The sequence below is a fragment of the Saimiri boliviensis genome, chromosome 10 (genome assembly GCF_048565385.1).
Source record: "Saimiri boliviensis isolate mSaiBol1 chromosome 10, mSaiBol1.pri, whole genome shotgun sequence".
In the NCBI taxonomy this organism is placed as follows: domain Eukaryota; kingdom Metazoa; phylum Chordata; class Mammalia; order Primates; family Cebidae; genus Saimiri; species Saimiri boliviensis.
In genome coordinates, this window is record NC_133458.1 from 14,163,915 (window position 1) to 14,191,715 (window position 27,801).

At 40.5% G+C, this 27,801-nt stretch overlaps 1 protein-coding gene across 7 annotated transcripts in view; it reads left to right on the top strand.

Moving 5' to 3' along the window:
* Positions 1 to 1,403: 1,403 nt before the first annotated feature.
* The window catches only part of TCAF1 (TRPM8 channel associated factor 1), a 45,236-nt gene continuing 18,838 nt past the window's right edge, over positions 1,404 to 27,801 (top strand). For 2 of the 7 annotated variants that reach the window (XM_010340420.3, XM_010340419.3), the window contains exons 1-2: positions 15,334 to 18,408; positions 25,001 to 25,634. In XM_010340420.3, the coding sequence (XP_010338722.2) occupies positions 18,138 to 18,408; positions 25,001 to 25,634 (905 nt within the window). In that variant the 5' untranslated portion in view covers positions 15,334 to 18,137. Of the gene's footprint in view, positions 1,615 to 15,135; positions 15,314 to 15,333; positions 18,483 to 25,000; positions 25,635 to 27,801 lie in introns of those variants that run through there. The other 5 variants (XM_003929814.4, XM_074378971.1, XM_074378970.1 and 2 more) reach the window with 5 other exon arrangements.

Genomic DNA, 27,801 nt, shown 5'->3' on the forward strand with positions numbered 1-27,801 from the left:
CTGGATTTCTGATCTACAGTCCTGGAAAATAGTAGTAAATTTGTGTTGTTTTAAGCCACTGAATGTGTAGCAATTTATCACAGCAGCCTTAGCAACTAACACACTCCCCAGCTTGTAAGCAGAGGATGTGGTGGCTTCAAAGTCCAGGATTTTTCCTTGCTACTTCTTTCTTTCTCTCCCTCATCCCCAGTATCTGTCATCTGTTTTTCGGTTAGTAACATTCTCAACACCTTACTGTTTTATTAAACTTAAAAAACAACGTATGGGATTTTAAAAAAGAAAAAAACAATTCAGGCCGGGTGCGGTGGCTCATGCCTGTAATCCCAGCACTTTGGGAGGCTGAGGCGGGCAGATCATGAGGTCAAGAGATTGAGACCACCTTGGTCAACATGGTGAAACCCCCTCTCTACTAAAAATACAAAAATTACCTGGGCGTGGTGGCTCCCGCCTATTGTCCCAGCTACTCCGGAGGCTGAGTCAGGAGAACCACTTGAACCCGGGAGACAGAGGTTGCAGTGAGCCAAGATCGCTCCACTGTACTCCAGCCTAGCGACAGAGCGAGACTGCATCTCAAAAATAAAAACTAAAACTAAAAAGCAATTCAGTGGCTGCGAAGGTAAGAATCAATAGACAACTTTTCCACCATTAGCCCTGCCTCTTATATAAACACATATAAAATGTCTTCTTCCTGCAAGAATGTAATGCTAAAGCCGGTGCAGTGAGTGGCTCAGGCCTGTGATCCTAGCACTTTGGGAGGCCGAGGCGGGAGGATGGCTTGAGCCCTGGAGTTTGAAACCAGCCTGGGCAACAAAGTAAGACCCTGTCTCTAACAAAAAATCAAAAAATTAGCTGGGTGTGGTGGCGCCGCGCTTGTGGTCCCAGCCCCTGAGGAGGCTGAAATGGAAGGATCACTTGAGCCTGGGAGATCGAGACTGCAGTGAGTTATGGGTGCACCACTGCACTCTAGCCTGGGTAGCAGAACGAGAACTCATCTCAAAAAGAAAAAAAAAGAAATCCTACTCTCCATTTTAATACAACTTGATTTTTTCCATTAAAAAATACATCTAGCACCTACAGATGTCACGGGTCCTTAAAAATAGTCTTGTATTATTTTATATAAACATCTGTGGTTATTTAGCAAGGCCCTCACCTGTTCAGAAACTGTCTCGCATGTTTTGTTTGTTTTTAACAATTTGCTCCCTGTATTCCCGGGCGGGCGCCTAGGCCCGCATCCCGGATTTGGAGCCACACCTGGGGGCAGAAACTGACACGAACTCTAACTCCTCTAGGGGAGGAGCGGCGCCGCCCAAGCCCCGCCCCCGTCCGCGTCGGCCAATCAGCTCCCGGGACGGCGCCCTCCCCGCCCGACCCCTCCCCTGCGTCACCCCCGCAGTCTCCGCCCGCGACTTTCCACGTCCCGCAGTCTCGCGCCCGCCGCCCGGTGCCTGCTGCTCGGGGAAGCTGCTTCCTTCTGGGAACGACCGCCTCCCGCTCCTAGCAGGTTCCTACTGCTCCGAACCCGCGCCGCAGGGAACAGCGGGGCAAACAGTGAGTGGGGTTCAGCGTGAACTCTGGACCAGGAGAGGCCCGCAGTGACCGAGGCCGCGGCCCCGGGTTAGTGTCCGTGGCGGGAAGCGGCGCGCTGGGTGCGATGCGGAGTGTCTGGGGAGGGCAGGGCGGGGACCGCGGCCTCTCCGCGCGCGCCAGGTGACACAGGCGTTCCGCGGGGCGTCTCCTCCTTCCTCTCCGCCCCGTGGCTGATTTTTCTCTGCCCCTCGGTCTCTATTTCATTCTCGCGCATTGTTATCTGCTCTGCTGGGGAGGAGGCGATGACCCCCTTATTTTCTTAGGATTTGTTTTTTCACTCCGCAGGGAGCCATTAAGATCTGAGCGAGCGGGAGCCCTCGGGGCGATTTGATCTCGCCTGCTGGGGGCTTGCATTCTTCTAGGCTAGCGTCTCTCTGTTACGCCCAGGTGAAAGTTCTCATCCACCCCAGTGCTCTAGGCGCCCACGGGCTGGGTGTGGGTTTGTGGTGGGGGAAGGGAACTGGGGAGGGGTAGCGGTGAGAAGGCCGCGGGGATTCAGGTAGAACGTTAGTCCGGAATGCATTTGGCCTGAAGCAGCAAGTACTGGATAATAACAGTTCGCTGGTAAACAGCCCAGAGCGGGCCGCTGGTTTGGCCAAACCTGCAACGGAAGAAGGCCTTAAGTACAGGATTAAAAGATCTTTGCCAATTGAATAATCATGGAAATTTGGAAGAAGTGCTGCTTGAACCAGACATAAAGGACAGAATGTATCTGTCTAGCTGACCAGCCAACCATCGGTCCATCACTTTCATCCTCCAAACTAGTGATTTGTTGATGAATTGCGTTTCAGTACTTTTAAAATGTTGAATAAAAGGTACACAAAACATCTCAGAATGGTCGAAAAAATAATGAAACGAATGCCTGACCATCTTCAGGATAAAAAAAAAATAGAATAATACCTTAGAAGCCCATGAGTCCAAACTGATGCCCATTCTTTTCCCTTCTCTAAGATGGGACATCTTTCATGATTTTTGTCTTAATGATTCCCTTGCTTTTCTTTATAGTTTTACCATATTTTGTGTGTATTCCTAAAACGGATATGTATTGGCTTTTTCAGTTTTGTACTTTTATAATCAATGACATTATCCTGTACGTTTGCCTAAGTTTTATAGATTCATCTTTGATGCTTCCTTCATTTTCGTCGTCTGTGGTGTAAATGTACATAATTTATCCATTCTACTGCTGTTAGACATTTGGATTCTTTCTAGTTTTGGAGGTGTATGATTTATCCATAAGCCGTGTCACAAATTACCCCGACACCTGGCAGCTTCAAACCAAAGTGAACAAACAAAACGAAACAAACCCTGTTACCTCCTATCTTACAGTTTCCGTGGATCAGGAATCCAGGAGGGGCTTAGCTGGGAGTCTCAGACTCAGGGTCTCTCACAGGCTGTGTCAAGAATTAAGGTATTGCCTGAGCCTCAGTCATCTCAAGGCTAGGCATAGGATCAAGGACCTCTTCCAGGCTTACTCACATGACTGCCTGTCGGCCTCGCTGACCCTGGCTGGACACATCACTTCTTTGCCACATAGGCCTCTGTATAAAGAGTAGTTGCAACATGGCAGCTTACTCCCCCCAGAGTGAAGGCTCCCAGAGAGAAAGAGAAGACAAAAATCAGATTCTTTTGTAATCTCAGAAGCGACATCCCATTATTTTTGCCGTTTTTTATCCATTAGACGTGAGTCCCTATGTCGAACTCACACTGAAGGGAAGGGGGTGTCACAAGGACAGGAACAGCGGGGGGCAGGGTTATCGGGGCCACTTTAAAGCCTACCCATGTCGTCTAATATTCAAGTACACTTGTCTGGGAATTTCCCTAGATTATACAGCTGGAAGTAGAATTGCTGAGTTATAAGACTTACGTATTTTCGATTTTATTAGGTCATTTCTAAACTGTTTCCAAAGTGTTAAACCAGCTCGCACTCCCTCCAGCAGTGGATGAGAATTCTTGTTGCTCTACACACTTGCCATAGCTTGGTCTTGTAAAATTTCACTTTTTGTCAGTCTGGCAGGTATGAAATAGCATTTCACTGTGATTTTAATTCGCATTTTCCCATAACTAATAAGTTGACTATCTTTTTACATGTTGATCTGTTACTGTGCTTTCTCTTCTGAAATTCTGATTCCTGTCTCTTATTCATTTTTGTATTGGATTGTTTACCTTTTCTACTGGCTCATTGGAATGCTTTCTTCATGTATCTAGGTACTAAGCAATAATTGTTAGCTATAGATGCCACAGACATGTTTAAAATTTGCTTTTGAGGGTTTTTTTCTCTGTATGTCTTTATGTCTGTTTCTTTCTCTGTCTCTATCAATTAATCTAAGTTTTGAATTTAATTTCAAGTTAGTAGTGCTTTTTTTATAGCTTGTCTTTTTGATGATTGTTTTCTCAAAGTTACATATTAATTTGACTGTATAATTTTCTAAAAGTGTTATGGTTTTGCCTTTGGCAATTAGTCTTAATCCATATGGAAATTGTGTTTATGTTGTTTATTCCATATGGATAATCAGTTGTCCCAGCACCAGTGATCTGCATGAATCAGGATTTCCATGTAAGCAGGAATTTGTTTTAAGCCCCCATTACTATTTTCTCTATGTCTAAACTCTGCACCAATACTAAATAATTTTTAATTACTATAGTTTTATTAAAAGCCTTGATATCTGATAGGAAAAGTTCTATCATCTGTTTCTTCTTCAAGAGTGTTTTAGCTTTATGTGGACCTTTGACCTGCCATATAAATATTTAAATAAACGTATCAAGTTCTCCAAAACAAGAAAAAGACAAGCAAATAAACCTGTTGGAATTCTGGTTGATATTGAACCAACTCCATGTCTTAGTCTGTTTTGCGCTACTGTGGCAGAATGCCTGAGAATGAGTAATTTATAAGGAACAGAAATGTATTGACTCAGTTCTGGAAGCTGGGAAGTAAAAGATTGAGTGGCTGGCATCTGGCAAGAGTCTTCTTACTGTGTCATTCCATGGCATAAAGGTAGAGAAAGGGTGAAAGAAAGGGAGTAAAAGGAGGGTGAATGCCGCCTTTTATAATGGACTCACTACCACAGTAATGGCATTAATTGATTCACTCTGCCCTCGTGGCTTGATTGTCTCTCAATAAGCCCACCCTTCAACACAGTTGCATTGGAGATTAAGTTTCCAACACCTGCTTTTTGAGGGACACATTCAAACCATTGCACTCTAAAAATCATTTTGAGCAGAAATTACTTCTAAGACGTTGGATCTCTTCCTCGATGAACATGATATGATGCTATTTATTTAGGTCATCTTTAATGTTTTGTACTGTTTTTTATTGTTTTCTTTTTGCTCAGTTCTTGTTAAATTTCTAGGCACCCTATATTTTTATTGCTATTGTTAAGTATTTTGTAAAAGTTACATTTTATAGCTTACTGTTGCTAGCATATAGAAATTCAGTTGCCTCTTATATATTAATTATATATCAAACTCGAGAAAAGTAATACTTCTAAATTTACCTGTAGCCTTTCAGAATTGCTACATAGGCGATCATATCATCTGAAAATAATGGTAAGTTTGTTTATTTCCAATTCTAATACCTTTAATTTCTTTTTTCTGTCTTATGGCAATGATTAGGAGCTCCAGCACACTGTTGAATAAAAGTAGTAAAGGGCATCTTGTTTTGTCCTAAGATACTAAAGAGAAATATTTCACTATATTAACTTAAAAACGACATTTGCTATAGTTACTTTGTAAACATCTTTCCCATGATAAGAAAGTTCCATTCTTCTTCTCATAAGCACTTTTATTATCAATGGATTTTTTTTTTCAAATGCTTTTTCTTTAGCTGTTGAGAATATGTATATTTTTAAAATGTATATATTAGTATAGTATTTAATTTCTGATATTAAACCAATTTTGTATTCTTGGAAAAAATCTTTCCTGGTAAATATGTAGTACTTTCTGTATGTGTATATATACAAAGGTAAACATTAGATATTTGTATTTATATGTGTGATTTAAGATTGGCATGTAATTATACTTTTCTGTATTATCCTTTTCTGATACTGGTATAATCATAAAATAATATGAATAGTATTCTCCCTTATGTTACTCTTTGGAAGAATTTATACAAGATTGGGATTATCTGGTCCTTGAATATTTCCTTGAATTACCTGTAAAATCATCTGTGTTTGGAGTGTATTTTGTCAGAAGATTTTAATGATTATAGCACTATTTAGGTTTTCCTATAGAGTCAGTTGTGGTAAATTGTATTTTCCAAGATACGTAACAATTTTACATATATACGAACATATTAATATACATGTATATGTTTATTCAATATGTATAAATACATTTGACCATTGAACAATGCAGCAGTTGGGGTACTGACACCCCTCAGAATTGAAAATTTGTATATAATTTTTGAGTCCTCCACTACTCAGTACCCATAGCCTATTGATGAGTGGAAGTCTTACCAGTAACATAAGCAGTTGATTAACATATTTTATATGTTGTATGTATTATATTCTTAACTAGAAAAAGGAGAATGTTACTAAGAAAATCATGAGGAAGAGAAAACATTTATCATTCATTAAGTAAAATGAATCATCATGAAGGTCTTCCTTGTCATTGAGTGGACTGAAGATGAGGAAGGGTTGGTGTTGCTGTCTCTGGGGTGGCAGAGGCAGAAGAAAATCCAGATAATTGAACCAAGGCAGTTCATACCTGTGTTGTTCAAGAGTCAAGTGTTTATGTATGAATATATGTATTCAAGATCAATCAAATAAAATTGCTTATAATATCCTCTCATTCTATTTATAAATCTTTCCATTATTTATTGATATAGCCAAATATATGTACATTTTCTCTTTTTTGTTTTAATTTTTCCAGAACTTGGTCTACTTTATTAATTTTTCAAATACCAACAAAAAAGCCTTATGTCTTTTACTAATTTTTACTTATTTTATTACTTCTTCCTTCTTTCTTTGAATTTCTATGATTTATTTTCTAAGCTTTTAAATTATATGCTTAGCTCATTCATTTTGAGTTTCTTATGTAAGCTTTTAAAGCTATAAATTTCTATTGCTACATTTTAGCTACATCTTACAAGTTTTGACATGATTATTTTTGATCATGTAGCTTTATTTATAATTTTCCTTATAGCTTCTTGTTTGAGACATGCATGTTTAGAAGTGTACCTTTTAAATTCCAGTTGGCCATATGAACTTTCATCTTGTAGTTCCCTAACTAATTTATATTGTAGTCAGAGATGACGTGGTACCAATTCCTTTAAATTCACTGAAGCTAGCTTTAAAATCCGGTCTGTTTTCTTTGCGTGCTGAAAAAGTATGTCTTAATCATACGATGTTCTGTGTGTCTCTTTAAAACGACTGTTGTAATTATACAATTCAGTCTTACATGTCTTCTTCAATTTTTTATTTGCTTGAATTATCAGTTACGGAAATAAATATGTTAAATATTCTCATGATGATGGATTTGACAATTTCTCATAAATCTATATATTTTTGCTTTATATATTTTGAGGCTATGTTATCAGTGAGTTGTTGTAAATTGAACATCTTATCATAATATAGGGACCTTACATTGTAGTTACCTGTTAATGTTTTTTTGTTTTAAAATCCTAATTTTTTCAAAGATCAAATCAAGGTTTCATTTATCTCTCTTTTATCATTTGACTCTAAATCTTCTGAATTTATGTTTTAATTATATATGTAGCAAACTTATTTGGATTTTTTAAAAGTCTGGATTTTTAAAATATTGTTTGAAAGTTTATAACTTATTCAGTAATTTAATTCATGTATATTGTGATTAGCAATACAATTGGATTTATTTCTACCATCTTAGTATTTGCTTTTTATTTTTCCTGCCTTTTATGTTTCATTTTTCTTTCCCTGCCTTTTTTTTGCCCTTCTTTCTTTGTTTGCCTATTTTTGTTCTTTTATTTGGAAGTTACATGTTTTAGTTCTGATGCTTTAATTTTATAATACATTTAACTCATATAATTCCTATTTTTTAACATGTTTAACTAGTTTTATAACAGATTTAATTTAGCATACTTAAGTTAAATTGATCCTTATTACTTTGTCTCTTACCCCCAAGTATCAATTGTTTATTGTTATTTGATACCGTCAGTGTATTAAATATGTTTCTAGATTTTACTTTTTACAAAAAAAAAACCTGAGGTATAACATATACAGAGTAAGGTTCACAAATATTAAAAGTACAGCTCAATAAATTTTATATATGTATATGGTCAGATCAGGATATAGAATATTTATGGCACCTCAGAAGACTTTGTTTTTCCCTACCCCAGGTAATTTTCACTCTCAGAAATAACCACTGTTCAAACCTCTGTCATGATATATTGGTCCAATCTTGGTAAATTGAGTCATAAATAGATATCCATTTGTGTTTGTTTTCTGCAGCATTAGGTCTATGAGATTCTTCATGTAGTGGCATATAGCAGTAATTTTGTCTATAGTATTTATAAGTACATTGCAAATTATTTATCCATTCTGTTGATGGATATTTATTTTTTCCGGGTTTTTTTTTGACTATTAAAAATAAAGCTCATTTGTACATATCTTTGGTAGACATAGAAACTTGCTTTTCATGAACATACGTCTAATCAGGCTAAATAATGTCACACAGTTTTACCACATAGCTGTATCAGTTTACCCTCCCATCAGAAATATATATATAAGTTCCATCAGCTCCGGATCCTTGTCACCATTTGATATTGCCACTATAATTAATTTTAGCCACCTGGAGTGGATATAGGTATCTTATTATGGTTTTAATTTGCATTGCTTTGATGACTAATTAAGCATCTTTTTGTATGCTTATTGGCCATTTGAATATCATATTTTGTGATGTACCTGCACATGTATTTTGTCCATTTGCTGGCAAAGGGGCGCTTTCTTTTTTTTAATTTTGTGAGTATCTTAAATTATATTCTGGGTATGCGTATACATTTTCACTTGTATCAGCGATTTACAAATATCCTTTTCCAATCTTTGGCTTGCCTTTTCACATTGGTAATTATGTCTTTTAATAAAAAGAACTTCTTAATTTACATAATTTTTATAATATCTAAATTTTATTAATATATCCAAACATTTATGGTTAGGGACTAGAGTCATACTGAAGAGAATTTGGCATATCTTTAGGTCACAAAAAGATTCCCTATGAGTAATAGTTCTATCATTCACATTTAGTTTTATAATTTATCTCAGATTATCTTTTTGTATATGACATGAGATACGAGTTAGGGTTCATTAGTTTTCATACAGACATCTTATCAATCAAGAACTACTTATTGAAAAAGGTTTTCACACCATTAGACTTTTTGAATCTATGTTCATTGAGTAATATTCCTCTCTAGTTTTTTGTTCTTATAATATACTTACCAGATTTTGGTATCAAAGTTATGTTGCATGTAATAAAAATGAGTTGGAAGGATTTCTTTGTTTACTTTTCTCTGGAAGAAGTTTTATAATATTGGTATTATATTTTTCTCAAATGTTTAGCAAAATTCACCATAAAAATCCTTTTGGGCCTAAACATTTTTGGGGAATGTTTTTGATTTTGGACATTTTTTTGATGTATAGGATTATTTATATTTTCTGTTTCTTCTTGCCATTTTGGATAAATTATGTTGTTTAAGGAATTTGAAAATTCATCTGAATTTCTGAGACTGGCATATGGCTATTTATAATATCACTTTGATACATTTTTAATATCTTTTGGGACTGTAATAATGTCCCCTGACAATTATAATGGATTTTCTCTCTGTGTCTCTCTATTGATCATTCTTAGTTTGGTTCATTAAAACCAGCTTTTGGTTTTACTGAATTTCTAAAATTTTTAAAATTTGATTCTTGCTTTTATGTTTATTATATTATTTGATTTAATTTGTACTTTTTAAATATTTTGAAATAGTTTTAGTCTTTCCTTTTTACTAATATATGCATTTAGAGCTGCAGTTTTTCTTTATTAAGTAGTTGCTTTTGCTGTATCCCACAAATTTTGATAAATTGTATTTTAATCATTATTTAGTTAAAATATTTTCTAATTTACATTGTGATTTCTTCTCTGACCTAAGGGGTGTTCAGAAGTATATTCTTTTAATTTCCAAACTTGTGGGAATTTTCTAATTAATTATTTCTGGTTTAGTTATTTATTTTTGGTTTAATTCCATTCAGATCAGAGAATATATTCTATATCCTTTTGAGTTTCTTGAGACTTGTTTTATGCCCAATATATGACTTATTTGAGAAAATGTTTGACATGCACTAAAAATCATGTGTAAACTGTTATTGGTAGGCATATATGTACCACGTGTCAACAGAGTCAAATTTGTTAATTATGTTTTTCAAATCATGAATATCCTTACTGATTTTTTATGCGCTTGTTTTATCAGATTACTGAGAAAGATATACTTAAATCTTAAACTATGCCTGTCGACTTATCTGTTACTTTTATTGTTGTCAACTTCGCTTCATAAATTTTGAAGTTATGTTACTAAGGATACAGATTTAAAATGTTTGTATGGCTGTACTGAATTGATTCTTTTATCATGATGAAATGTGATTTTATCTATAGTAACACTTGTTGACAATAATGTTTACTTTGCCCATTGTTCATAGAGCCATTCTAGCTCTTAAGGATTATAGTCCTCATGTCCTGCTTATGTTGTTTACTTTTCCAAGTCTTCAGTTGTTTCCTATATTTTGTTGAGCTTTTATTAATGTTTCCAATGGGAGGATTGTTGCAAAGATACAAGGGAATTTCAAAAAGTTTGTGGGGGGGAAAAATGAAATTAAAAAATAAATAAATAAATAAATGTTGCCTCAACATAAGCCCCTTCAAGTTCAAGCCACTTTTGTAAGCAGTGACAAAAGCAATTTAGTCCATCACTAAGAAACTAAAGGTCCAGGGAGTTCAGTCATGTAGATGCAGTCTGTTTTACATTATTAACTAAAGAAAAACGGTTGCCCTTTACAGATTTTTTAAGATTAGGAAACAAGAAGTCAGAAGTAGCCAAATCAGGACTCTAAGGTGGATGCCTAATGATTCCCCATTGAAACTCTTACAAAATTGCCCTTATTTGATGAGAGGAATGGGCAGAGTCATTGCCATAATGGAGAAGGACTGTCTGGTGAAGCTTTCCTGGGTGTTTTCCCGCTAAAGCTATGGCTGACTTTATCAGAGCACTACAATAATAAGCAGATGTTATCATTTCTTGGCCTTCCATAAAGTCAACAAGCAAAACACCTTGAGCATCTCAAAAAACTGTCGTCATGACCTTTGCTTTTGAACAGTCTGCTTTTGCTTTGACTGGGCCACTTCTACCTCTTGATAGTGATTCCTTTGATTCTGCTTTGTCTTCAGGATGGTAAAGCCATGTTTCCTTTCATGTTACAGTTCTTCGAGGATATGCTTCAACTAAGAATCTTGATCTTGTTTAAAATTTCCATTGAAAGTTCTCGTCTGCAGCTGATCTTGATGTATCCCATCATATGGACAGTTTGCTTAACTTTGAGTTTTCAATCAGAGTTGTGTAAGCTGAACCAATTGAGACGTCTTTGGTGTCTTCTCTTCTTTAATTCACTATGATATATTTAGATGAGTATTTCTTTTTATCATTTTAGGATTTGTTATACTCCCTGGGTCTGAGGATTGATGTCTTTCAAGATCTCTGGAAAATTCATTTATTTCAATAATAACTCTCCTATGATCTTTCTATTATATCTATTTGAACCTCAGATCAGATGTGTCTTAGATCTTCTCACCATATGCTCTGTGTCTTCTTTTCATATTTTCCATCATTTTTTCAATTTTAGGCTGAATTATGAATAATTTACTCTAGATCCAGCTAGGTAATTCTTTCTTAACTTTGTTTAATCCTCTATTTAGTCTCTTCAATAAATTTCTATTTTGCACTATTTTCAATTATTTTTGATTTCTAGCTATATTTGATTCTTTTTATAAAAACAATTATTTTCTCTTCAACTTTCTTGTTTCTCTTTTATTTTTCAAAGGTATAAAACATGGCTATTCTATATTCTGTGACCAGTAATTCTGATATCTGAATTTTGCCTGTTTCTGGTTCTCGTTTGTAATAGCTCTCTTTCATTGTGGTTTATTTCCCGAGTGTTACGTGATTTTAAAACTTATCAGTATAAGCTGCTCCTTTCATGCGAACTTTTGTCCTAGAAATTATTTCTAAAGTTAAATTTCTCTAGAAAAGATATGCATGTACATCTTCCAATTGAATACATTAGCAAATTGGGAACTACCTCAAATTATTTCCTTAGGGTTTTTCAATCCGCAGAGGTAGCATGAATTAATATTGCAAACCTATTTGGAAAACTGGTTTGTGATTACTCATTCTCATTGATCTTTTTCCTTTTCATCTTTCAGCAGGGTTAAGACAAGCAAATTGCATTGATTTCTTCTGTGTTACAAATTTACTTCCCATTTACCTTTACCCTGTTGAAATACCCCTTTGGTGCCTGAGTTTTGTGCCAGGATGTCATTTTAAATTATATTCTTTATGTGGGCTTGGTCTTAATATCCTAGACTGGAAACCCCATAGAGTCACTCCACATACATTCTCCAGAGTTTTGTGGAAGCATTGTGGTGAAAGCCGGCTTTTGTGCTTGTTTCCTTCAGTGCTTCCTACTTTTAGTTTGTTTTTGGCTTTGCATACTCTTTACTTTCATATCATCTCATCGATGAATTTATAATATTTTGTGTATATATGTTTCCATCAGTAATATGATTTGGGACATTTATCTATATTTCTAGAACTAAAATATTATTTTTAACACCTTATTAAAGTTAGATATTTGCATGTGTGCTTACATATCAGTATATCATAAATTTACAGCTTGATACATTTTTACAAACTGAACAAGACCTTGGACCAGCACCTAAATTAATTAAAGAGAGCATTAACCCAGAAGTCTCCTTTGTGTTGCCTCTAGTCACTACCTTGCCCAAGAGTAAATATTATTCTGAGTCTTAATATCAAATATCAGTTTCACTTGTTTTCATATTTATGTAAATATAACAATACAGTATGTGCTGCCTTGTTTCTGGCTTAGTTCACTCTGGTATGTTGGTAAGATTCAGCTATTTTGTGAAAAATGTAAATCCTTCATTCTCATTGCTGTACAATGTTTCATTGTGAATGTGCCACAATTTATTTAAACATTCTACTGTTGCTGGTACCCAGCTGAGAGACCAGGGTGGCACTACAGCTCAGAAAGCAGGACGGGTATTTGAGTGGTTTCCAGTTTTAGACTACATTGAATGGTGATGCTTTGAGGATTCCAGTGCATGTCCTTTGGTGAAAATGTGTGTATTGGGTACACACCTAAGAGTGGTGTCACTGAACAGTCTTATTTCGTGTTTCAAAATGACACTTGGAACATTTTCAAAATATAGTGTCTAAAGAAAAAAAATTACTACTCAACCCTCCCCTACTTCCTGAAGTAGCCAAATTTATACTTATGTTTTCTGTGCTTAGATAAAGATAAATACACAATTATAGAAATTTTTTCCCTGCAAAAAATAGGATCATACTTTTTGCTGAAAATATATGTTAAGACAATTTCTCAAGGTATGAATTGAGCCTCTTTTTAAAGAATTGTATAATATTTTAGTGTAGATTTTTAATAAATTGTTCATTCACATGTTGCTGAATATTTATGGAATTTAGTATCTCAAAAGTTATTTCAATACTTTCAGGATTTCATGGCGGTCTTCATTACTCAGAGCTACTCCAGGCAGAACGTTAGAACGGAAAACAAACTCAAGGGGAATTAGAAATAAGAAAGGATCCAGGATTTAAAATTGGGCTTGTAATGTGTCTGAGACTGAGAAAGAGGAGATAGAACCGGCTCAAAATTTGAGGGAGCGGCTAGGCAGGGTGGCTTATGCCTGTAATCCTAGGACTTTGGGAGTGGAAGCAGGAGGATTACTTGAGCCCAGGAGTTTGAAACCGACCTGGGCAACAAAGTGAGACCCCTATCTCTACAAAAAAAAAAAAAAAAAAAAAAAATTACAAAATCTCCCTGGACATGATAGCGCGCATCTGTAGTCCCAACTACTGGGGAGGCTGAGGCAGGCGGATCGATTGAGCCCGGGAGGTCGAGGTTGCAGTGAGCCTCGCTGCACTGCGCTCTAGCGCGCAGTTTCAAGAAGCCTCACTGCGCTCCACTCCCCGTTTCAAGAAAAGAAAAAAAAATGTAAAATTTGAGGAAGCATTAAAAGAGCATGAAGGAAGGAAAAACTTATAGCACAGGAAGTTTGTACTTTGATTCGTTTTCTGCGTTCGCCTGCTGTTTGGTTGAGGAATGATCTTAAGGATTTTCTTCTTACCCCATTTCATCCATCCATTCATCCAGTGGACATTACAGAGCATCTGTTTGTAACCTGGGTGAAGTAGGGAATAGAAAGAATAAAACACAGTTCTTAACCTATGCTTCCTCTAGTTGGGGCAATTGAAATGAAACCCTTAGGTTATACGGGATGTCGCACCCCGTCCCTTCACCACTGAAGCCACTTTCCCCTGGAAGGTTAACTGTGGACACTACACTTTCGTAGTAGGGGAGAAAGTTTTGTGATGGCCTTTTCTTGAGAACAGTTTGGTTCCGTGACAACCCTTCCTTAGGTATCCAACAAATAGGGGCCAGGGCAGTGAGGGGTGAGGAAGCTAGAGACGGACAAGGGCCACGCAAATCTCCCTGGGGCCCTGGGGACCAGCGACAAAAAGGGATGAGTGGTTCAAGTTTTACAGTTGAACTCAGCAGGTTAGATGAGCAGATGTGAGTGCAGGACCTGGTCAGGCATAAAGCCAGCTCCTGGCTCCATGGTCAAGTGTCGCATGCTACTCAAATAACATGGATCCGAACTAGGAACAAAGCTGAAGAAACCTTTCCACAGGGAGAAATATTTGTAGAGAAGCCGCTCCCAGCTGCTTGAGCAAGGATATTTTATGTAGTTTTTTGTTGATTAAATTTATTTTTATTACAAAATAATATGTGTGACTATTGAAACGTTAATGAGGTATATTAAGGAAAAAAATAAGTAATCCACTTTCCTGTCTGAAGTAACTGATTCTAATAGTTTATCTTCCGTATGATTTCTGTGTTTATATGAGTATATATGAACAGTTTTAAAGATTTTGTACAAAAATGGAAATTTTTTACTATGTTAAATGTTTATTTTAAAAATAATATATAAACATATAGGCAATATATAAAATAGATTCATATACGTAGATTTAACCCATCCTTGAAAACAGTTATATATTATTTTATATAGAGATCATCGTTATTTATCCATCGGTCCCTTGTTTATAAATAGTGTCAACGATGTGCTTTGAAACGAATCGTCCTGCTGCATTCGCAGGGCAGGCGCCTGGGCCTCTATCCTGGATCTGGGGCCGCATCTTGGGGTAGAAACTGACACAAAGCGGGGCCTCTGCGGTGGGGGCAGCGGCCAAGCTCCACCCCCACCCGCGGCAGCCAATCAGCTCCCGCGGACGCCCCCACCCCCACCGTCTGCACTGCAGCCCACCTCCCCCAACGAGCCTTCTCCCAGTCACCCCACTACCAATTTGCAAATCCCCACGCCATCTGCCCCAGCGCCTTCCTACGTCTCTGTGGAAGACTCCCAACTCCGAAGTAGCCCGGTGTGGAAATTGCTGGACAGAAGGGTGAGTCTCGTCCAAAGATGGTTTCTGGGGCCAGAGCAGGCCCCGCCGCACTGACCAATTCAAGGGCGGTTCCCGATGCAGGCCCATGAGGCGCGGGTGGTAGAAGGAGGCACTGAGTCTGGGTCGGGGTCCCTGGGGAGCATGGCCAAGGGGGCTCATGATGGCCTGCCAAAGTGGTCGCGTTTTTGGCCTGAGTCCCCATGGGTTTTGGGTCTAGAGAGGAAGATGTCTTTCAAAGAGGGTTTCCTGTGCCTTCTCCATTGCTGTTTCTGTTTCAGCTTCTACCAGTCTCATTTCTTTCATGCTGCATTTCTTCTCCAGGAACCTAACCAGCAAATCTGCCCCTTATAAACGTATTTTATTGTGAAATGTATTTCAAAGCTACGCACAGAAGATCATATGACAGATTTATTGTATGCCGACATTTTATCACCTTCGCTTCAGGGCCCCCTCTCTTCCTCCACCCCCCCCCCCTTCTTTCTAAGAAATAAAAGAGTTAAAATCCCTTCCCCCACCGAGTCGAAGGCCCTCGTCGTCAGAGGTAAGTTAGCTTGCATTCCTTCCCTTGTATATTTTGCCCTTTATTTTTAATACTTATTTTTACATAACCAACATATGCGTTTTTGTTCTGAATTTAAAATTGTTGTACCAGATTCAGTATTATGAGGTTTTAACTTGCGGTGCTGTTAGTCCTGACATTGCAGACCCCGAAGGGACTTAGTGAGTGCCGGCCACCAGCCTGCCTCATTTAGCTGAGAAATGAGAACACTGGAGAAAATAAAAGATGTGCTCACTGTCTCTCAGGTGGCCCTTTACTTGGCAGGATCCTGAATTCAGGTTCTCTTGATTTCTGTCCCTGCCATTTACTTTTCCTAAAACCTGGTGCTGAGCTCACCTACCTACGTGGCCGTGTGACGTGTTCGCAATGATTCAGTTTGGAGAAAGGGAGTTGAAGGGAAATGGGGAAAGGGAGTATGACTTGCGTCTGGACTCAAACCCTAGTCAGGATTAAAAGTTATACATTTTCCTGAAACATGAAATATTGAATCTCAGGATGATTTGAATATTTATCAGGCGTGCATCCAGTCTTACCGTATACTAGACATTGATTTAAGAACTTTACAAGTGGCCGGGCACGGCGGCTCACGCCTGTAATCCCAGTACTATGGGAGACCGAGGCAGGCGGATCACGAGATCGGGAAATTGAGACCATTCTGGCTACACAGTGACACCCTGTTTCTACTAAAAATACAAAAAATTAGCCGGGCGTGGTGGCACGCGCCAGTAGTCCCAACTACCTGGGAGGCTGAGGCAGGAGAATCGCTTGAACCCGGGAGTAGGAGGTTGCGGTGAGCCAAGATCGCGCCACTGCACTCCAGCCTGGCAACAGAGCAAGACTCCATCAAAAAAAAAAAAAAAAAAAAAAAAAAAAAAGAACAAAAGAACTTTACAAGCATGAAATCACCTAATTTAAGCCTTATAATAAATCCGTAGTGTAGGTATTAATTTTCTCATCCCCATTGTATAGGTAGGTCACTTGCCCAAAGTCACACCGTTGGTAAAGTGCAGCACTGGGATTTGAATCCAGCCCACCTAGCCTGGGTCCCTGACACCAGCTGCATTGCCCATCCTGGAGCCAGCACCTGTGAGAAAGGTGAAACGGCTATACACACACAAGAGAGGAAGCAGCTCTCCGCTGATACAAGAAAGGAAAGAAATCGGGAGCAGGCACGATGGCTCCCGCCTGTAATCCCAACACTTTCAGAGGTCGAGGCGGGCGGATCACTTGACGTTAGAAGTTTGAAACCCACCTGGCCAACATGGTGAAACTCAGTCAATACAAAAATACTAAAAATTAGCCAGGCATGATCACGGGCGCCTGTAATCCTAGCTATTTGGGAGGCTGAGGCAGGAGAATCGCTTCAACTCAGGAGGCAGAGGTTGCTGAGAGCCGAGATGGTGCCATTGCACTTCAGCCTGGGTGGCAGAGCAAGACTCCGTCTCAAAAAAAAAAAAAAAAAAAAAAAAAAATGAAAAGAAATGCTATTTGAACTGTACAGAGAAGAATATATTTTAGCTAACTATTGTTTGAAATACACGCACGCGCGCACACACACATGCACATTTTGAGACGGAGTTCCGCTCTGGTTGCCTGGGCTGGAGTGCAGCGTTGCGTGATCTCGGCTCACCACGACCTCCGTCTCCCGGGTTCAAGCGATTCTCCTGCCTCAGCCTCCTGAGTAGCTGAGATTACAGCCACATGCCACCACACCCGGCTAATTTTTGTATTTTTAATAGCAACGGGGTTTCTCCATGTTGGTCAGGCTGCTCTCAAACCCCGGAACTCAGGTGATCCGCGCAACTTAGCCTCCCAAAGTGCTAGGATTACAGGTGTGAGCCACTGCGCCAGGCCTAGATGGTATATTATTTTTAATTTACGAAAGTAACACATGTAACTGCAAACAATGCAGAGTTATATAAAAAGTTACACCTCTCCTGTTTCTCAAGTTAAACGATATTAACGGGTAGAGATGTAGCCTTCCCTTCTTCCCACCGTAATACAAACAAGTTTCGTTTTTCCTATTAAAAAAAGCATATTCAACAATTTCTACAATTCGCATTTTTCCCGTGGCAATATATCACGGTATATTCCCCAACTAAGCAGAGATTCAAGCTCTTCCTAAGAACTGAATAATAGCAGAATGTATGTCCCACCGTTTGCTCAGTCTTTCCCTTACTAATGTAGAGTCAGAGTTTATGTCTTTAATGAAACGGCCGTCCACACTGCCAGGATGGGGTCGCCAGGCTTCCCTAAGCCACAGCAATGCCCAGCCGCCAGGGCAGGCGACACAAAGAAGCGCAGTCCCCTGCCAAGCGCCGCCCCCTCGAGCTCCCACTCCAGCCTGGGAGGAAGTGGGGAGGAGGGGACTCCCATGGAAACCCCTCCTCTCCTGCTCACGTCTCCTCCCTGCTCCCAAATCCCAGCTCTGTTGCTTGGTCACTGCGGTTCAGGGAAGCCCCTTCCCAGTGCGTGCCTCTCTGCGCCTGGCCCTGCCCGCTCCCACCTGCACCCGTGGAAATCGCAGGGAGACCTGGTGAGTGGCCCTCTCCAAAAGTCTCGCAGGCTGGAGAAGGGGCCAGCGTTGGCGGACTTGGCCTGGGTGCTGAGGTAGGGCGATGCGGGAGGCCGGGGTGGGGTGCGGGGCGCAGTGGGCGTGCTGTGGATCTGGGTGTGCCGAAATCGGGGACAGTGAATGCCCTTTGTGTCCATGCTTCTGCTGGTGATTTTCCTCTGCGGTCGGGCCCTGCATCCCCCTGCCGCATTGCTGCTCCTCTCCAGGTTCTGACATCTGATGTTAGTGTGTGCCCGCTTTGTGTGGTTGAGTTACCTGAGGGCCTGACCTAGAGAACCGGTCTAATCCGTGGCTTTATTGAGCAGGGTGGCGGGTAGCCTGTTAGAGAGCATCACTTCTGGCCTACTGTCCTACTGCCCTTTGGTCTTTGCTAACACTGTCTTTGGGACAGAGATCTGTCTTCCACTGGCACCGGCCCCTAGATTCTGGAGTAAGCATTGGTGTGTGTATGTGTGTGTGTGCGCGCGCGCGGAGGAGCTCCCCTCGCATTCGTGTGTGTGTGCGCGCGGAGGAGCTCCCCTCGCATTCGTGTGTGTGTGCGCGCGGAGGAGCTCCCCTCGCATTCGTGTGTGTGTGCGCGCGGAGGAGCTCCCCTCGCATTCGTGTGTGTGTGCGCGCGGAGGAGCTCCCCTCGCATTCGTGTGTGTGCGTGTGTGTGTGTTTTTACGCGCGCACGGAGGAGCTCCCCTCGCATTCGTGTGTGTGTGCATGTGTTTTTACGCGCGCACGGAGGAGCTCCCCTCGCATTCATGTGTGTGTGCGTGTGTGTGCGTGTGTGTGTGTTTTTACGCGCGCACGGAGGAGCTCCCCTCGCATTCGTGTGTGTTTTTACGCGCGCGCGGAGGAGCTCCCCTCGCATTCGTGCGTGTGTGTGTGTACGAGCGCGCGGAGGAGCTCCCCTCGCATTCGTGCGTGTGTGTGTTTTTACGCGCGCGCGGAGGAGCTCCCCTCGCATTCATGTGGGGGGGGGGTGTGTGTGTGTGTGCGCGCGCGCACGCGCGCGCGCCTGTGTGTGTGTTTACGCGCTCCGGGAGGAGCTCCCCTCCTCCCTGCCAGCCACCCGCTAGTCCCCAGTCCCCTCCTCCTCCAGACGTCACGGATGTGCTCTTTGCATACTGGCTCTGGGCCTGGGAGGAGAGAGTGGAGCCCTGCCAGACTCCAAGCTGACTGCTGACAGCCCCTGGGAATTTAGAATATCCCTTCTCACACACTGCATTTTATAGAACACTCCCTGAGGCACACAGATCAACAGCTGGCGAGGAGGCAGTATCCACATTTGAAAATATAATAATACCCAGGTCTTCTCACTCCTGGGCTAGTGCTCCTCAATCATGTCGTCCTCTTGAATGACCTAGGAGAGAAGTGAGCGAATGGGGGTGAGAAAAAGAGCCTCCGGGGAACTTGAGAATTAAGAAGGCAGTTGGGTAAGGTAGAATCTACAGAGGAATAGAAAAAGGAAAGTCTCCAATCCTGCTTACTCCTATGGGGATGACAGAGGCGCTGAACAGGGAGAATCACAGCAGGGGCTTCAAAGACGGTAGTAAAGGTCTATTTTTAAAGCTGAATGGTAGGTATATGGACGCTTGTTTAATTTTTCAGATTGTTTTATTATTTTACCATCTATATCCCTCCATGTGTTTTACATATTCTCACAGATGTATGAATTAAACAATCTACGTGAAAAATAAATAAGACTGAGCTGGGAGTGTCTATGACAGAATTCAAAAGAAGGGGTTGAACTAGCCCAATGTCTTCAAAAGATACTGGACGTATAAAGAAAAACAGAAGAGTCATGTGGGCGCCGGGGGGCGCGCAGCACCAAGGAGAGAAGACCCATAGAATTGAATGTCTGTAATACAAAACCAGTTTTCAAGGTCAGGCTAGCTATTTGCTGAAAAAAAAAATGATTCTGGGTTTACCCGTATACCTCATCTGTCATTTAATCACCCAGACATGGATTGTCTATTCATCCAAAGAATAAAATGTATACTCTGGCCTCAGATACTTACTCTAGTTTCAGGATTTGAAATCACACTACCCTATGGGGATATGGGTGGTACAGCATCCAGCATGGCCCACCATCTACCTGCCTTTCCACACATCTCTCAAAGGGAAAACCAGGTTTAGGAGCCATGGCGCTGCTTTGTGGTAGGAGTGAAAGCTCTGCTCTCTCTCTCTGAGTTACAGGTTGTGCCTGCAATACCTTCTGCTTTGGAGGTGACTTTGGTTCCAGCCAGCTAAAAGGGGCCAGAGGTGGGCCCAGAGGAAAGAAAGCAGGAACCATAGGAGGGTTAGCGAGAGAAAGAAAAGGACATTTCTCCCAGGTTTTATTCATCTGAGCTCACCAAGCCTGGAGAACAAACATGGATTCAGGCATGAAGAGGGGGCATTTGGTTCAAAAGTCAAGTGATGGAGTCACTGATAGCTGGTTAAAGTGGGGACACAACCAGCTGCAGAGTTCAAGGAATCCCCATAGAGGAGGAAATCAAATTTATATGTGGGCAGATGCAGATGCACAACCTGATCAGAGATGAAGGAAGACCTTTTAGGACCAGTGAGCTAGGATCAGTTGATCAGTCTACCTCATTGTGTATATACTGTACCTAATCTTTTAATGTGTGTTTACTTGCTTGATTGAATTTATATTAACTCAGTGTTGTTTCTCATTGTAGTAGCAATACATACAACAATTCAAATGATGCAGATTTGTATAAAGACAGAAAAAACTGTTCACATCTTCCCTTCCTAATGTAATCAATGTGATTATGTTGAAATATGGCTGCTGTAGATTTTCAGTGCATATAAAAGCCTGGTATGTAACGGGTACTTGGATATTCTTCATGCTTAAGAGTATGGACTCAAGCACTGGGTTTCCTGGATTTGAATCCTAGACTCACCACCACTTACCACCTGTGTGACTTTGAACAAATAACTAATTCTAGTAACTAATTCTCTGGGCATTATGATTTTAGAATTCCTGTTTTGCCTGTCCATAAAATGGGGATAGTGATAGTAGATACCTCATAGGTTTATTGTCAGCATTAGTTACATAAATCACTTGTAATAATGCCAGGAACCTGGTAAGCATTGTATTGTTAGTACTACTACTAATCACTGCTGCTAGTGTCATTATCTTTGCTCGCACAAAAATGAGTTCATGTTCTACATCTCATAGTGACTTGAAATTTTCACTTAAAATGTATCTGGGACATTCTTCTAGGTGGATGTAAAATATAGTCAACTCATCCTTGAACTAGCTTAGAAAACAACTAATGAGACAGATATGTGAGTTCCCTGTTCTTGTACTTGTGTCAGCACTAGCGGCAGCAGAGGCTGAGAGAAAAGGATTCTGATGGACAGCTCTTTAGGGGGTGTGTATGGATAGATGGCTGGGGGCAGTGCTACAGGGTCTTATGCTGGGTACAATGGGGTATCTGGGAGCTATGCGGAAGTTAGATAGGTGTGGGTTTGGGTTAGAGATCCTGTACCCACAAGAGTAAAAAATGATTCTACGAAACATTCCTTGTTATTAATCTATCTATTTGTACTTCTAGGTTTTCATTTCTCTATCTCCATTTGTAATTTTGTGTGAAGTCAGCATCCTTTTACATATGTCTTTGATACTGCCCCTCTTATTTCTGTAAGAAGGGTTATTAGAAGAGGGTTTGTTGGATCTAAGAACAGGCACACTTTTGAAGCCAAGTAGGCACTGCGAAATGGTTTTTGAAAAAGAGTGCAGACATTCTCCACCCTTCCTGCAGATTGCGATGGTGTTCCCATCACCTTTCAAATATTAAACATTATTAGCCGCCTTTGTCTTCTTCATCTTCTTCCCCTTCTTCTCTTCCTCCATTTTCTCCTAGTTCTTTTTTGACAAATATGCAATATATTTTCCATTACTTAATTACTAGTGAGATTAAGCACTTTTTCACAGAAGTGGCCATTTTAAATTTTATTTTCTGTGCCATATCTTCTCTTAAAAGAATAGGATTTTCATAGATAGAAAGATTTAGGTGGGGAACGGAACATAAAGAGAATGGAAAGATAATCTAAAATGAAAGCAGGGCATGTCCAGGAACACAAGGCAGACTGGATGGTGCAGGGAGAGAGGCAGCAGGAGAAAAGGCAGGAAAACCCAGGGAGCAGCCAGCCCTGCAGGCAGTCCACACCGTGAGGCAGGGACTAAGGTGGAGCTTTGAGGGTAAATAACATGATTAGAGTGGTTTTAGAAAAGTATAGGTGGGAACAGGTCCTGGTAACATAGAAATTGGATCGGTTGAGTCCAGGCATGAATTACTAAGGACCTACACCAAGTTAATGGCAGTGTGATTGGAAACCATGAGAAGGACATTGATAGGACTTGTGACCAACTGGATATGGGTACAGCAGGCAGCCAGGACATGCTGTGACACTGTGCGTTTTGCTGTCCTGATTATTTGTGGGCGCCAAGAGGAGCAGGGAAAAGACAAGCTTCTTACTTACCAAATGTTCATGACAGTATCTTCTCAATAGTTCCCTGAGGTAGGTAGGTCATTAATTCTTGTTTAATTACTAGAAACATTGGACTTATGTAATTTGCCTTAGAAGAGCTAATTTAGAGGGGAAATAATAAATTTAAGACTTTTTAGTTTAGAGACTGGCTATAGATGGCCAGTGTGCTCTTTTAGTAGTGGTCTTGAACTTGTTATTTCAAGACTGGGACTATTTTATCCTGGCTTGTGGAAGGCACATAGCCTGTGTGAAGGACTTTCTCAAGGGCACAAAGAGATATTTGAGGGATAAAATAGCAGTTAGCATTAGTGTTAGTGTTAGTATTGGTACCAAAATATGAAAACTGTCAAATCAGAATCAGTATGTGCTCAATTTGGTGTTTGTAAAACCTACATTAGGTTAAATTGTTTTTCCACTTTGTAAGAATTATTTATTATTCATATGCTTGAATTAAATGGTTTATTCTTGACCAAATAATTATAAGCATATAAATAAATAATTGAATATTTATGAAAAGGCATTTAACCTGTTATTTTCTTTCATCCTCAGGACAAGTTTATATGGTAGATATTATTATTTCTGTTTAATTAATAAGAAAACTAAGTCTTTGAGATGTGTTATCCGAGCCTCACAGTTAGTAAGCAGCAGAGCTGAAATTCAAACTCAGACGGCCGTAACTCCAGAGCCCAAGTTTATAATCATGTTGCATATTATGTTGAGAGTGAGCATATACTATCTGACAAGGGAAAAAGACAAGTGGTAAGGGCCAAAGATTAAAATGTAAAGACAATCTGCATTTTCCAAGAGGAGGTTGGAAAAGGACAGAAAGTAAGTGGTCCCAGAGGTCGGATATAACGACGTTAACTCAGGCCACATTGACAGAGGTGGCTCAGCCTCATGGTTGGGAAGAGAGGTGATGTCCTGTGCTGCTGAGTGGTCATTGAGGATGAGACACCCTGCATGACCTGACCACGAAAACACATCTGTCCTTGGAAGAAGTGTTTCAGTACAGTGCATGTAGCGGAGGTCAGACTACAGAGCATCCTTAGTGGGGCACTCATTGTGAAGAAACAGAGGAGATCTGTGACTTTGCCTCCTCACCTTTGTCGGCTGCATCCCAGGTGCAATTAGAATTCTGCAATAATTTCATATCTTGTTACCTTCTGCTCCTGGTTATAGGAGAATTGCGTTTAAACCATAGAGAATGTCCACTTTTCTCTTACCTAGCCTATGACTTTGACCAAAGAACCTTCTCTGAGAGCCCAGGCATTTCAGATGGAAGTTCTGAGTTGTCCAAGCTGGGATTCATATGATTAGTAGGGGAGCCAAGAGGGATGGAATGGGCTAGGAGGACAACTGGCTGCACCACCATATGAATTCCCAGCAGCTGCTGTAGCAAATGACCTCAAGTGGGGTGGCTTAAAATAACAGGAAGACATCATCTCACAGTTCTGAAGGCTTAGAATTTTGAAATCCAGGTGTCAGCTGCATGGTTTTTTCTGGAGATTCTGAGACAGAATCTGTACCATGCCTCTATCTTAGCTTATGGTGTTTGCCATCAATTCTTGGTCTTCCTTGTCTTGTAGACTCATCACTCCAATCTCTTCCCCCATTTTCTGATAGCATTCTCCCTTATGTTTCCAAATGTCCTCTTACAAGGACATCACTCATTGGACTACGAGCCATTCGAATCACATATGACCTCATCTTAGCCTGATTACATCTATGAAGACCTCTTTCCAAATTGTCCTAGGGGTTAGGATTTCAAAATATCTCTTTGGGGCGACACAATTCCACACGTATTCTTTCCTTCTGTTTGTTTCCTTCTGTGATGGAAAGATATCATGCTCTTTAAGTTTGATCACTTGAGTTTAAGAGGCGAGGGCCCAGTGGGGTCTCCTGGACTGCAGACACTGACACCGAGTGCTTGAATCATTTCCCAGTGTCAGCCTCATCTGCATAGTGGGAAGAATCACCCAGCTACTGGAAGAGTGCACTGCTCTATTTGTTTCTTTGTTTATCCATTCTTCACTAAGCGGAGTCTTTGCTTTCTTCTCTGCAGAAACCAGTAGAGCCATGGCAACTCCCTCTGCTGCCTTCGAGGCCCTTATGAAAGGCGTGACAAGTTGGAATGTCCCCGAAGATGCTGTTCCGTGTGAACTGCTTCTTATTGGAGAGGCTTCATTTCCTGTGATGGTGAATGACATGGGCCAGGTCCTCATTGCCGCCTCCTCCTATGGCCGCGGCCGCCTGGTGGTTGTGTCCCATGAGGACTACTTGGTGGAAGCCCAGCTCACTCCTTTTCTCCTGAATGCAGTGGGGTGGCTTTGTTCTTCCCCTGGGGCTCCCATTGGCGTACACCCATCCCTGGCACCTTTGGCCAAAATCCTTGAGGGCTCTGGAGCAGATATAAAGGTAGAGCCAGAAGTGAAGGACTCCCTCGGGGTTTACTGTATTGATGCCTACAATGAAACCATGATGGAAAAGCTGGTCAAGTTCCTAAAACATGGTGGCGGCTTGCTGATAGGAGGACAAGCCTGGGATTGGGCCAACCAAGGTGATGATGAAAGGGTTCTGTTCACTTTCCCCGGGAACCTCGTGACCAGTGTGGCTGGCATTTACTTTACTGACAACAAAGGGGACACCAGCTTCTTCAAAGTCTCCAAGAAGATGCCCAAGATTCCAGTGTTGGTTAGGTGAGTACCTTACCCCACCGGGGAGTTGGCTCCAGGTTAAAAAGCGTACCCAGTTCTTAAATTCAGGTTGCTCCAAGGCTAACAGAAGAGTGCTCCCAGGCACTCAGGAATTCACTACAAATCAACTAGATTTTTTAAATGCCCTGAGGCACAGGAGGGGCAAGGCCCTCATTGCCCGTCTTCCCAGACCAGATCATTTAGTTCTTTGATAGTTGGAATTTACCGATGGCTATGGTCCCAATGTCTTGCTTAATCAAAAATGTGTTGTTGGGCCCAACAGTTGGCATAGTTAATCCAGACAGTTCCTAGGAGAAGGTTGCTTTCAACAGGAATGTGAAGAAAAGGAAAACGGGTCTGAAGCACCTCATGAGCCAAAGCCTAGAGGGCTGTGGGAAAGTTTTTGACATGTCCATCCAGATGAGGTTAGAATGCAACAGGAAGTAGAAGCCTTCAGAAGTTATCAGAAAGATGCTTCAAGTTATAGGCGCTAAATCTCGGATTTAGGAGTGGCAAAAGATCAGATGATTAATAATGAAGGAGTCAGGTGATGGGTGTAGGACAGCCTGCATGGAAAGTTCTTGGAGTGTACTGCCCTGCCTGCTTTGCTCTCACTGTACTCCAGTACCACTTACAGTGCCTAACAGATAGCAGATCAGTAGGTGCTAAGTAAACATTTCTTGCATGCATGACTGCATGGATGAATGAGAGGGATTCGAAGGTGGAGTAGTCCCAGGAGCAGAAAAAGTACATTAGGCCACTCTGTATTGTATATTAAAATTTTCAGCATCCTTGGAACAGCATGGCTATTTCTAACTGATGGGAATGGAGCAAGGTAGGATTGGGTGAGGAAGACACACCAAGGGTACTACGAAGGTGTGGGAATAAGCTATGACTTCTCCTGGACATGGGAATTTTAGGGAAGTTTTATGAAGATCAACCAGAATAGTCTATTCTGTTTTTGGACAAAAAGATGACTTGCATCATTTTAGTCCAAATATTGGGCTTCTGCAAAAGAGTTCAAACTCTCTGTTCATTCATCCATTTATTTAGCCAGAGTTTATTGAATATATTATATTTCTAAATGTTTGTTTTAGTATCACTCTATACTCATGGATCCTTTTCTTTTAATATCAAATGCATTATAATCCATTTATAGTCAATATTTTTTGAAGGTCAAAATGTCCCAAATTTGGCAAGTTAAAGCCTCATTAAACTGTCTCCTGAACCCATCAGTTTTTTGATTTTTGTTTTTGTTTCTTTGTATTTACTTAATTTCTGGCATAAAAAGATGTTGCAAGTTTATCTTGTACTTTTCTAGTTCAAAACCTGAAGTCAGTCATTTCCTCAAGGAATACTAGTTTCGTTTAGTCATGAATAGTATTTAGAAACCAAGATCTAAAGTGTGCTCACTGCTATGGTGTCATCATTTCTGAGCTCCTCAGAAGAGACAGCCATGATATCTTTTAATCATGTATTCATAATGATACCCCCAATTTTAATTTGAAACCACGGAATAATTCTTCTCTTTCACTCATTCCATATTTGTATTTTTCTTCTCCCACGGTGAGAATCCTAGTTCCCAACATTTACCTACTTGCTCAGTCCAGTAATACACACACAAGAGCTTCATGATTACTATACCCATACTATCACGAACAACAAACTTGCTAAGTTATTTTTGCCTTCAGAATATACCACACTGAGCATATACAATCCAACAAGTACTATATTCAGAAGTATTTGAGTTGCTTTTTTCATTTGGGCCTGTTTTTATTCTGTGTGGGATTTTCTCATATTTGTTGATTGATTTTATGGATTTGCTGTTAGCTTGACTAAAATTGAAGAATACACATTCTGTGTGTGTGTGTGTGTGTGTGTGTGTGTGTGTGAGTGATACTTTCCTTAATTGTACTTTAGGTTTGGGGTACATGTGCAGATCATGCAGAGTTGCTGCATAGGTACATACAAGGCAATGTGGTTTGCTGCCTTTATCCCCCCATCATCTATATCTGGCATTTCTCCCCGTATGATCCCTTCCTACCCCCCACTGTCCCTCCCCTAGCCCCCTCAACTGACCCCAGGAATACACATTCTTTTATGTTCACATGAACTATTTATGAAGATAAACAATTTGAAGTGCCATAAAATAAGCCTTAGCAAGAGTAAA